The 13,028-nt window shown below is 38.5% G+C and overlaps 1 protein-coding gene across 1 annotated transcript in view; it reads left to right on the forward strand.

Moving 5' to 3' along the window:
* The window catches only part of LOC121168130 (coiled-coil domain-containing protein 141-like), a 176,524-nt gene that overhangs the window by 143,031 nt on the left and 20,465 nt on the right, over window positions 1-13,028 (forward strand). The window contains exons 20-22 of the mRNA XM_040997929.1: window positions 1,969-2,118; window positions 10,480-10,620; window positions 11,476-11,670. Coding sequence (XP_040853863.1) covers window positions 1,969-2,118; window positions 10,480-10,620; window positions 11,476-11,670 — 486 coding nt within the window. The remainder of the gene's footprint in view (window positions 1-1,968; window positions 2,119-10,479; window positions 10,621-11,475; window positions 11,671-13,028) is intronic.

Raw genomic sequence — 13,028 nt, forward strand, 5'->3', positions numbered from 1 at the left:
CTAGAGTATATGATTCTAATTTTAAACTGCATATTATGAAATTTAAACACAGATTAGATATTTCTGATGAAAATAACAGATCTGCTTAAAATAGGAAATACAAATGCAAAAACAATTTCAAAGAATATAGAAATATTAAGATTTGTATGTTGATCACTAGTAACTACATACTAGTATGCAACCTAAACAGTATTAATATTATTAAATGGTATTTTTAATATTTAGTAACAGTTTAAATAGTATTATTTAAGTTTAGATAGTATTATTTTCAATAGTATTGTTAAGTTTATTTCATTTTTAAAAATTTTTTGGTAAAATTTTGACATAAAGATTGTACATGTTTATGGGTGGGGTACTTTGTAATATTTTATAACTTGTTTATATTACGGAATGTCCAATCAGGGTAAGTAAATTTATCTTTTCATACATTTAGCAATTCTTTACAGGAAAGACATCCCCAAATACTATCTTCTAAGGTTTGTTGAGAGACAAATATACAGTAAATTAACTTTATCTCTACCCTACTGTGGGTGATACCCTAGAACTTCTGATCCTGTTTAGTTATTATCCAGTACTCATAAATTAACTTTTCCCAGTCCCTTTTGCTCACTTCCTTCTCTGGTAACTAATTATATTTTTAGCTTCCATGAGATCACCTATTTTTTAGACTCCATATATGAGTGATATCAGATTATACTTGTGCTTCTGTGCTTGGTTTATTGAAATCAGTGACCTCCAATTCCACGCATAACTTTGCTAATAGAACAATTTCATCCCCTTTGCCTGAAAAAGTAATATTACATTGCATATATGTACCACATATATGCATAAGTGCATAGTCACTTTGCTTATTTCCATTTCCTGGGAATAGTGTTGCAATCAACGTGGAAATTTCAATATGTCCTCAACATAGGGATTTCATCACTTAGGTTTCCCCCTTTTTTATATAAATACTGGAACATTTCTAATGTACTTATATGACTTTCATGATTATATTGATTAATATTGCATTAGTCTTGTACATCTGAACAGTCAGCTGAATCCTAGAGCTTATCAGCACTCTCACTGGAGGCTGAGAGTAGCTGGCTGTCTTAGCCCTATCAGTTGGGGGAGGGGGAACCCATGCCCCCTGGCTTCGTTTGGGGTCCTGGGCAGTGGATCTGCTTGATGCTGCTGGATAGACTTTCACAGCAGAGCCTGGAACTGAAGTGTTCCAGATCAAATAATACACTGGGTTCTTTTTTTAAAGTCCTGCTTCAAATTCATTATTTGTGGAAAGAGATTATGCTTATTCGATCAGCATGCATGCCATTAATAAAAATCAGAATGGCTGAACTAAATTATAGGGAAGGTAGTGACTCTAGAGTTATAAAATGAAAGACAGAATTACAGAGTATCTGTTGTGGTTAATGGAGTCTGCTTTTGCCAGGAAAGAGCTTTCTTTTTAAAAGAATTTATGTTACTAGTAAATTTACTTTCAAACAGAGAAAGGAAAAAGTCTCACTTTGCACCACGGATGTAAATTGGTCTCCAGTCCTTGCTGGCCTTCACCCTGGCAGCCCCTGTGTGCTGAGCAGAGATTGGAGCCCCTGCATAATGAACCTGAGAGGAAGCTCGAGTCGACAGGAAAATTACAGTGCAGAAGCTCAATGTTGCTAATGCATATTTTATGCTTTTTGAAGTAAAAATTATATGTTATAATGAACGGTGTCTCCAAGGAATGGGATGGGATGAGCAAATCTGTAAAACTGGAAATTCAGGACTGCAAATGTCTTTCTATAATGTTGGCATCTGGCTCCCTTCTTGAGATAATTATATTCCAGTATGTTTAAGGGAAAATAAATCAGGGCCTATTTCTTTTTCAAAGAGTGTCATTTAGGAGTTACACAATGCAAGTGAATTACATGTTTATCTCATTGTCGTGGTCATCCATTCCCCTGGTGATTTCTCCTTGTCTTTCCTTTGTAGAACTGCTCTAATGTCTCAGCAAAGAAGCTGCAGCAGCAGCTGGAGGGTCTGGAAGAGGACAGCCGGACCTGGGTCATCCGGGCTGAGGACCGGGACCGGATGCTGGCCCGCAGCTTGCAGTACTGCAGCTTAAGAGATGAGATCAATGAGGTATGAGGGCCATGTGATGGGTGTGTTCTAGAAGCTACTCTGTGTCTGCGTGCATGCACATTCATGTAATGCATACACAGTGAGTCAGGAGCCTTGCTTTTCCTCCTCTTCTTTACTAACCACTAGCCTCAGATCTTGGCAAATTTGAATTGAGTATGTTGACAACACATAGAGAAGCACACAGTGAAGTGTTGCAATTCTCTGTTCTTGCTTTCATTTGAAGTTTGCTTCCCTCCCTCTGTCCACACTCAAATCCTAATAGTAGTCATTTGCTTTGAGTGGCTCCAGCTCTGCCAGGTCACTGAAGAAAGGGTGACACTGACCCATGGCAGCCCGCTCCAGCCTGCTGAGATTCTATTTAAGTGCAATTGACTCACGGTGGAGGGGGCGTGGAGGGCAGGGAGCAGGCTCTTGGCTTCAGAGGTTACAGACTCTTATCGCCCAAGTCAAGTGGCTAGCTTCCTACAGCCTCCAGCGAAGTGGCTTTTCTGGCTGAAGAATTTCCAGAGAAAAAAGAAAAGAACAGATGAAAGTGCTCTTCCATGCCCCCACTCCCAGCAGGCACAATCCCTCCTCTCAGCTGTAAATAACACCCAGCCACCACCTGTCTGTACATGGCTTTTCTCATTCAAAGGCTTCCTGTTCTGGGGGAAAAAAAAGCACAGATACCAAGGGTCCTGATTCATGACTGGGCATTCATAGAGAAACTCAAGGGCAACCATAAGTTTAATTTCTGTGTACAGCAATATGTTTCTTTGAGTTCTTTGCACAGTAGGTCCACAGGAAAGGAAAGTGATAGAAAAAGAGGTAGGAAGCATTCTTAAACTTTCTGTCCATTCCCAGTTTACCTAATTTGGGACCATCAAGCAACTTGAAAGCATGGACTAAACTGTAGGCAATGACACTTGAATAGTGTTCTAGCTTGAAGCATCCCTTTCTTCAGGCGGTACTTTTGGGGGACAACAGGGGTGCAGGAGGAATTGTGCTGGAAGGGAAGTGAGAGAGGAGGATAGTAGGACTGGCCACTTTGATTTTGTTTACCCAGTGGGAGGCAGGAAGGCAGATCTGACACAGATTTTCATTTTAGTTATGTGCTACAGGGCTGTGGAGATTCTGCTGTTAGCCGGTGCCAAAACAAGTTGTTTCGGGCTAGACTAGCCCACTCCTCAGGATTGGACCCACAGTGTAGACCTCCGTGTAGTTGAATAGCTTTTTCTGGATTCCACTATTGCAACCACACTTTTATCAGGTCTTGTGGAAGAAAATGACCTGAGCACTTTCATTTCCCCAATGCTAAAGCTTTGCATTCAGCCATAGGAATACATTTTTAAAAATCTTTCACCAAAGTTATCCTACATCTTCTTCCTCACTGCTGCTTTTGTTGCCTTCTCCATTTGCTTTTCCTCCCTTTTGTGCATCTCTGTCTTGCCAGGCATGTACCCTTCTGCTGCAGTGGTCCAACTCTACTGAAAGCACAAGTGAGGCAGGCTAAGGGTTCTCCCTAGACCCTGGGGCTTGGGGCCACCTCTCTGAAGGGCTGTGGCATTAGTGGAGATGGGTCTCTCTGTGCCGGCCCTTTTCCCAGGCATTCTATTTATAGGGACTGCCTCATGATGAGCCTGAGCTGGGAGGCAGCCAGCCAGCCAGGGTGACAGATGTCCCTTCCAGGCCTAGGAGGAACATCCCAGGATTGTCTGTCCCCTATCAGGGCAACCAGATACCTGCAGATTGGATTTAGGAATCATGTACCCCTTTCACATACCCTTAAATATTAAGAGAGGTATCCTTTCCATCTGCTTCTATCTCAAACCCAACAGATCTTTGATAAAAGCTGCATTTTCACATTTAAAACCTTGAAAACATTGGATCTTTTCTACTTTTCCATTTTTTTTCTTTTGTAGAGCTATAGTATGCATGTCAGACTGTAGTAACCCATCCAGCCACAAGCCTCACAAAAATAATCAGAAGGAATATTTGTATGTCCCTAGAAAAACAGAAATGTTGCATTCTAGTTTGCGGTGGGAATATCAGTACACAAACAAATGGCCATTTCCAATAGTGACAAAAATATTAGGCATCTAGATGTTAGTAATGGCAGTATCATTATTTGTAATAAAATATTACATAAGCTGTAAAAATATTTATGTAAAACTAAATATGATATGTTACATTAAATATATTTCCACAAAAGAAAGTGACATCAGATACCTTGCCAAGAAAGATGGACCAAGTGTAACATTTGATGTTTAATGTTTATTTATAAACACTAATTATTCTGCTTCCAGTATGTTTGAAATGTTTCTTTATAGAGCACAGACTCTGAGTTGCAGTAGATTTTTGAGAATGTCTGGTTCAGCATCTTTTTTACAAGAAACGGGTGTATACACATGACTTTCATTTTAGACATGTGCTAGAGGAATACAGAGTTCCTGCCCATAGAATTCCAGGGTATCAACTCTGAGTCAGAGTCTTATGTGTAAGGCACCAGCACACTGGTGGTTTGCTAAGCTCAGAATTCATCATTCACACGATGTAAGTTCCATTCAACTTCTGCCTGATCCTCTGCCTATGTTGTGTTCTATCCAGTTTCCTAACATATCTGTTAGAAGAGTTTTAAAATTTACTTGAAGGAACAGGAGAACATGTGTGCCCCCTTCTTGTTTCATTCCCCAAATGTCCACAACATCAGCGAGTCATCTTGCCAAAGCATGGAGCCAAGAACTCGATCTGGGTCTCCTATATCAGTGGCAGGAACCAAACTGCTGGAATCCTCACTTGCTGCCTCCCAAAGTGCATGATAACAGGAGCTGAGACAGGGAGCAGAGTCAGGGCTGCACCCAGGCACTCCTGTGTGGGGTACAAGAATCCCAATGATCAGCTTAACCCCTACCACAAACACCTGCCACCATGTAGAATTTTATTGTGAGTTGCTATAATAGAACAGTTCATTTTGTTAAATCAGCAAAAATGTCTTTATTGACTATGCTGTAGCTGACTTACAAGATTAGGTGACATTGAAGGGCTTCAGAAGAGACTCAACACCGGAAAGGAAAATGAAATAAGTGGGTGTTTTTTTTTCATGTGACATGACATTCTTTAAAGGTAACAAAAAATGATTTCATGGCTTAATTCTTTTTGAGTAAGAACCATTCAACTCTATTCCAGGACATGGAAAATCATTCGCTTTTTTTTTTTTCTGTGTCTAACTACTGGAGAACACACCCATGAAACTGGTTTTTTTGGAGTAACATAGCTATCAAACTACTATTTTGGGGGGGAATTTTTCCATTCATTTCATGCAGAAATACGTTTGTATTCATGAGTTGAATATGACCACACGTTTTCTTGCCAACCTGTGTAAATTTTTTGTATCTGAAGTGTTATACATATATTTTCTGGCATAGTCTGTGACAGAGGGACACGGTCAGTTGCTCAGTCTTTACACATATATATTTTAAAACACAATAAGGTAATATTGAGCATGTTTTCTTCTCTGAACTTGGCCAAAAAATTACCTTTATATTTACATAATATTAATGGAAATTTGCAACTAGAGGCTATTCTCATGGGTTACAAATAATTACTTTGCTGTAAAGAACAGTAATGGCAGAATCAGGTCAGTATGTAATTTCTCAAAATAAGTTCCACAAAAAGACTTTCAGATCATAACACTACATTACTCCTAAGTTTTTCCACTGCAATGATATCTTACCCACAAAAAGTTAGCTGAAATAGACATAGCATACACATTCTGTAATTTGGACATTTGCTCATGTGCTACCGGTTCTGTTTTGTCAGGATTAACCAGTCTCCTGAGTTCCAAAATTACATGTCAGATTAGAAGCAGTGAATTGGAATAGAGGGAATTGTGCCACTGTAGACACCTGCACAATTAATAAACCTAACACTGCCTGACTGTGTGGCACTTTGCCACTGACAAAATGACCATGTACAACACTCACTGACAGGAAAGGAAGCAAAGGTTTTAGAAAAAGTCAAAATAGCCTATAGGGTAGCCTGATGCTAGAGGACAGACAATAATTACTTTCCAGATTTATAGCCTGAGTTCATCATGTCAAAAAGTAATCTTTGGGGTAGGCATCAGCCTAAAGTTCCTTATTAGAGCGTCTTGGTTGGACATGGCTCTGCTTCCGACTAATGCTGAACCTGAAAAGCAATAGTAGTGGCTTAAGTAACTGGATTCCTGCCACCCATGTGAGAGTTAAGATTGAGTTCCTAGCTCCTGGTATCTGGCTGGCTTAGTACTGGTCGTAACGGAAAGCTTATGGGAGCTCTCTTTCTCCCCCTCTGTCCTTCCCTCAGCCCTCTGTCTTTCTTTTTGTGTTGCAAGCAACAAATAAATATATAATGTGGAGAGTGGGTGCCACCCTAAATATAAATGGTCTCAAAAGTCTTGGAGTCCAGGGGAAGTTTAAATTCAGGGTCTCAATACTGGCAGGCACTGATTAATCAAATTTCATTCTGGATCTCTTTTGTAAAAGGCCAGGAAAGTTTATCATTTGTAATTGGAGACATCTACCCTATAGTTCAAATCTCTTAAAATGTTAGCATTTAGCATTTGCAAAATAATTGTTTTCTTGAAGAATACAGAAAGCAGAAGTCAAAATTATATCTAAAAAAATCAAATTTAATATTTTAGCAGACACAAAATAGAGAGCATGGGTAAGCTGTTTTACTGAGACCTGTTGCCACCTACAATTTAAGATGGAGCCCCTGTCTTCATTTCCCAAGTTGCCCACGTCCTGTAGCTCCAGGGTTGGCATCAAGAACAGTAAGTCAGTGATGTGGTTGCAAAATTGAACAAGACCGGCAGCCATGTCCTGAAGTCTGTACAACTGTCTTCCCATTAATTGCGGTAGCAAGTGAGTTAGGTTGAGTTTCCAGACTTTCCATTTCTTCATTTTAAATGCAAGCATCCCTGGGAGGTGATAATACTGAAGCTATTCTGTACCTGAAAATGAATAGCAGAAAGCTTTTATTATTTTCTTCAGTGGGCAAAACTGTAAGCAAGGAAAGGAGTGGAACTGTGAGAGAAATGAAAATTGATGATTCACTTTGCATCTTTCCTTCTGGCCAAAGGTATGCTGCATACAATTCTAAGGAAAGGGCTTAAAAACAATACATACCCTATTTTTAAAGGGTCCCACGTTCCTTTCACAATTGGCCCTGCCAGCTACAAACTTAACAAATACATTCTTGCGCCAGAGCTGCCTCAATTGGCTTCATTAACTCTAAAAATAGCAGGCAAGCCTTGCTTGTCAGCAGCCTCTTTCCCTTCTGCTCTTGGAGTAGCACTGGTCATTCCTGACTTTGAGAGGGGGCTTAAGGCTTGCTGGTGAAAACGTTTATTCTGTAGTTTCAAAAGAACTACAGTTTTTAAATGTCAGTAACTTTTAATCTAATATTAGCTATCTTGACTTTTCTTATTCTATAGTAAACATAGAGGAACCAAGCAAGATGAAAGGCAGGGGGAAAAAAAAATCCTCATTTCTCTGATTTTTTTGAGACATTTAGAAGTTTCATTAATATCGACTACAACTACATTTAAATATTAGTAGTAAGATGACATTTTTCTCACCCCAGTCCTTGGGTGTTTCCTCTGCTTATTTGTTTGAGTTGAGCAGTTGTCCTAGCCATCTCCACCATTCCCCATTGTTGACAAGCCGACTAAAGTTAGAAACAGCTGCATGAACAATGATACTGCAGCCAAGCTGCCATATCCCTCAGCTCTCTCCAACATCTGACACCAGTTATGTGGGGATTATATGGGAAGTTAAGTTTTCAGACTGAAATATGCAGGTAGGAAAAGTGTGGTCAACTTTTCAGTTGTTGAAGGTAGTTCATGTGTACAGCCTTCTCTGTACATCTTGAGTTTCATTTGAAAAAGACTCAGGGGTTTCGATTTTAAAACGGGCTCCAGAGGGATCAAAAGAGCAAAGTGCCACCAACTGTGTCAAGGGAGCTCATGTGTCAGAAAGAAGCTGATCCCATTTCACATATCCGTAGCGTCATGAACATTCTTTGACCTTATAAATCATTGACAGTGAAAGTGCATATGCTCTGAAGCAAACAGCATCTCACTCATCATTTAGCAGTGTCGCCCTTCTGAAGCCAAGTTGATCTGAAGTCCTATAATAAGTATAAAATTTTATTTTCCAATGGATAAATGTTATCAATAAGGTTTGCTTTCTTCTTTCTTTTAATTTTTAGTTGTAAAATGCACATCATAATACCATTTAACCATTTTATGTGTATGGCTCAATGGTGTGGTATTTTATATGTTCACATTATTATAGTCATCACTGTTATCCATCACAGAACTTTTTCATCATATCAGATTGAAACTCAGCATTTACTGAACAATAATTTGACATTGAAGAAATGATTTTTAAAACTAAGACTTCTGAGGCAAATGCTGTGGCAGGCATCAGGCCAACTTGCTGTCTGTGATATCAGAATTCCTTATGGGAACTAGTTGAGGCCTGATTGCTCCATTTCCCACCCAGCTTCCTGCTGATGGACAGAAGATGCCCCCCCACACCCAAGAGCAGACCCGGAAGAAGCTCCTCACCCTTGGCTTTGGCCTGGTCCAAGCCTGGCCGTTGTAGTCATTTGGCAGTGAACCAGCAAATGGAAAATGTTTTCCTGTGTCTTTTTCTCTTTCTGTAATTTTCTCAAATAAACAAATAAGACCTAAACAAAATCAGTAATTTCTAATTTTCTCAAAAGTAGAACATAGTATATTTTTGTTGCAAATTATGAGGTTAGGGAACAGTTTCACATAAGATTTGCCGATGTTTTACATGAATAACTGAATGTGATTCTTTCATGCCTCAATCCTATAAAATGACCCAATGCATCTTCTTCTGCTAAAAATCAAACATTGAATGTCATAAAATACAAATGTTAATCTCTTACAAATATGCCAATTGAGCATCATCTTTTAAATATATTCCTAAATTCTGATAGAATGATTGATTTTAATTTTTAAATTTTAAACTAAAGCTCTTTCTACTTTTGAACATTTTGATTAATTAAAATGTTTTATGTGATGTCTGTTCCTCAATTAGTGTGTAGATGAAAACTAATGTTCAATAGTTTCATTTATTATACACAATAATGTAGATGAGGTAAAGGTGAATCAAATGCAAAAAATATGTAGCAGGGTAACCATTACTGTGTACACAGATCTTCTAATGCTTTACCAATCATTACCTCCAAGGAACAGTCAAGATAAAATCAAAGTGGTATCCTTACAATAAACATTGTGAGAAAACACACATTTTCTTGGACACATATGGGTTTACCTTTCCTCCAAATAGTTTATGCATCATCCGAAAGAATTTTAAACATCTTCCAGCTTTCTTGTGATGGTTCAAAGTTATCAACCACACTGTTTTTTCACTCTTGCTGTTTAAATGTCTCTACAATCTAAGAAGGTTAATGTTTTTCTATACACCTCTTTGCCAGAAATGCAGAGAGAGTTGCCTGCTAATATTCTAAGTCTTCTTCCTGAATACAGAGAAGGGAAGGGAGAGTTGTGTGTCTAATGGAACTGGATTGCTTGAAATTTTGGTACATTGGTAAAGTGGAAATGTTCATTAGACTATGGATCAATATACTCTTTCTATGTAAGCTAATCATCACATGCAAGCACTTTCACTTTACATTTTGTTATTGAAGATCCAAGAGGTAAAACTCTCTAAGTATTTCCCATGAAAAACTCTTTTATTTTTCCCTACTAAAGCACTTATTTGGACTTCTCTTTCACTGTACCAATATCGCAGGCGGCCTTGATGTCCTCACTTCACTGCTCTCTTCAATATGAACAGCTCCTTGGACCTTTAATAAATGTATGCATAACGGCTGTAAGAGAGAATTTGGAAAGATGAAGAAATTTGGGACAAACATTAACATAAAGAGAGCAGAATCAGTTGGAAGGAGTCAGTATTGTGGCACAATGGAAGTAACTGCATATCTGTGCCAGCCATATCTCATCAGAGTGTAGGTTAAGTCCTGGTCACTCTACTTCCAATCCAGATTACTGATAGCCTGAGAAGGTAGCTAAGGATGGCTGAAGTATTTGGGTCCTTGGTACACATGTGAGAGGCCAAGATAGAGTTCTGGCTCCTGCTTTGGCATGACTTGGTTCTGGTAGTTGTGGTATTTGGAGAGTCATCCCGTAGATGGAAGATCTCTGTGTTTCCAACTTTGTTAGTCGGTCTGCTTCATTCATTCTGAATACATTTTGAAGAATGTTATTTGAAAATATTATTGATTTATTACAAATGAATGTTTTCTCATTTTATGAAAATCATTTGTTTCTTTCTTAAACTAAAGCTCAAAGAATCATTCAAAGATACCAAAAAGAAATTCAACAATTTGAAGTTTAATTATTCTAAGAAAAATGAAAAAACTCGAAATCTGAGGACTCTTAAATACCAAATTCAGCAAGTTGATACATATGGCGAAAAAATGCAGGTAATGGGAAAATATGGTATGTGTGTATGCGTGTACTACTGCAGCTGTTGCAAAATCATTGTTCATTTTAGTTCTGTGTATCTAATTCTTTTTTTCCAAATGGGATTAGGACTGTAATGGTAGTTTACCATTTTATGACAGTTATATAATAGTTGATTTACATTCTGGGAAATTCCAGAATGATTTCTGTCCAACCTACTTGCCCTGTGTATCTCCATTTTCTCCTTCTGTACATACACATTTCACTCCCCACTTCCTTTCCTTCCTCCTGTCTGTACCAAGAGTTTCTTCCACCACTCATTTGTCCTCTTGACAATTATAGGTGTGATCTAACTGGTTTGGATGGCTTTCCCAGGAGACATGAAGCTTTAAGAGGAGAAGCACTTGATTTTTAAATAGAATTAACTTTATTTCATTGACAGAGTTACGGAAAGAGGAGGGACTGAAAGGAGGGAGGAAGGAGGAAAGATCTTGCTAGTTGGCTCCCCATATGGCCACAATGACAGGGACAGGGATAGGCTTAATCCAGAAGCCAGGAACTCTGTCTGGATCTCTGCATTAGCAGCAGGCAGGATCGTAAGTGGAACAACCAGGACTTTGAACAGGCAGTTGTTTGGAAGGCCAATGTTCTAGGCAGCAGCTTGGCCTGCTGTATCCTAATACTGGCACCAAGTATTTAGTCTTGATTGTATGATATCTTTAAAAAATAGATCCTGGTACAATGCTGAGTTAATAGAACATCTGGAAGAAAACCTGCTATTTCCAGATCAAATTGTGGGAGTAACTATGCAGATTTTGTTGATTTCTGTCACTCACAGAATAAATAAAAATTGAATGTTTTATGTTTTTGTGCAGGTTTTGAAAAGGAAAATAGAAAAAATTAATAATAAAGCTTCTGATTCGTTCCTCAATTATCCAAGTAACAAAGTTAATGTCCTCTTGGAAACACTGAAGGATTTGCAGAAACATGTGGAGGACTTTGACAAAGTGGTTACGGATTACAGAAGAAATTTGGACCTGACAGAGCATCTTCAAGAAATAATACAGGAGGTGACTTATAATTAAAATCTTTTTACAATGTTTTAAGAGTTATTTTTCTATTTTAAAACTATTGTATTAGTTATGATTATCATTAATCCTGTGAATTATATTCATCTTCATGACAGTTTCCATCAGATATTTTCCTAAAACAGGATTTTTGGATCAAAAGGAATGAATGTTATGAGCTTTTATATGATATAAGCCAGTTGTTTTAGAGCTAACCAGCAATGTATGAGATTTCATGTTCCGCCATAGTCTCATCAAGTCTATTAAGAAATCATATTCACTACTGGTCACCGGTTTCCAACAGTCAATTTGGCTTATTTATCTTACAGAATTTGAAAATATTTAGAGAAAAGTGACACTGCAATTTATGAAGTACAGTTAATTATTGTCGAGAAAATGAGCTGCATTGTGCCAGTAAGAGATGCAAAAGTTGACAGTAAAGGGGAGCTTGTGCTTGGCATTGAGGAAGCACTGAGCTTGCGGATCTTGAATTTCCTTAGCTGTGTGCTGTTCTGATGACATGCCTTACTCTACCTCTAACACCGTGGAGTCTATAGATTGAACCCTGCATTGAGGTGGATTGAGGTGATCACTCTACCATTTCGGATAGGTAGGAATGCTGCAGCTTGAGGACAGTTATTTAAAAACAGCTTCTAACAGGGTTTTGTGTTTCTATTTTTCATCCAGAGTCATTCCTTTTGTCCCACTCCTTTATTTTTAGTGAAAAATTGTAATCAGTTCCCTTCTGTGGCTTGATAATATGCTGGGATTAGTGGCGTGGCTTGGTGAGCTAGGCTTTTACGGTGGTCCCCGCATCCTATGTAGATACCAGTTCAAGTCACTGCTGCTTGACTTCACATCCAATTCCCTGCTCAGGGCCATGGAAAAGCAGTAGAGTATGGCCCAAGTGCCTCCGTCCCTGTACTCACATGGTGGACATGGAGGAAATTCCTGGCTCCAGGAATTAGAAAATTAGGACTGGCTCAGCTGTGGCCATTGAGGCCATTTGGGGAGTGAACCCATGGATGGAAAATGTGTGTGTGTGTGTGTGTGTGTGTGTGTGTGTGTGTGTGTGTGTGTGTGTGTGTCCGTCCTTCCCTCTGTTACTCTGCATTTCAAATAAAAATAATTTTTTTAAATAAAAAAATGAATAGCTTCCATTTTGAAAGATGACATACTGTTTGGGAATTTTTCCTTCATCTAGGTTTTTTATTTTAAAAGATTCAAAATTTATTATGCTAGATTGTGAATGTTTTGCCTTTTTTTCTTTCCAATTTGGGGTCCATTTGGTGCCAAATAATTTTTGTGTTACTTGTTCTCACAATTCTCTTAGTGATTACATTTTAGGCATTCCTGAGAAG

This window comes from Ochotona curzoniae, unplaced genomic scaffold (assembly GCF_017591425.1).
Source record: "Ochotona curzoniae isolate NIBS_2020 unplaced genomic scaffold, NIBS_Ocur_1.0 patch60, whole genome shotgun sequence".
NCBI lineage: Eukaryota > Metazoa > Chordata > Mammalia > Lagomorpha > Ochotonidae > Ochotona > Ochotona curzoniae.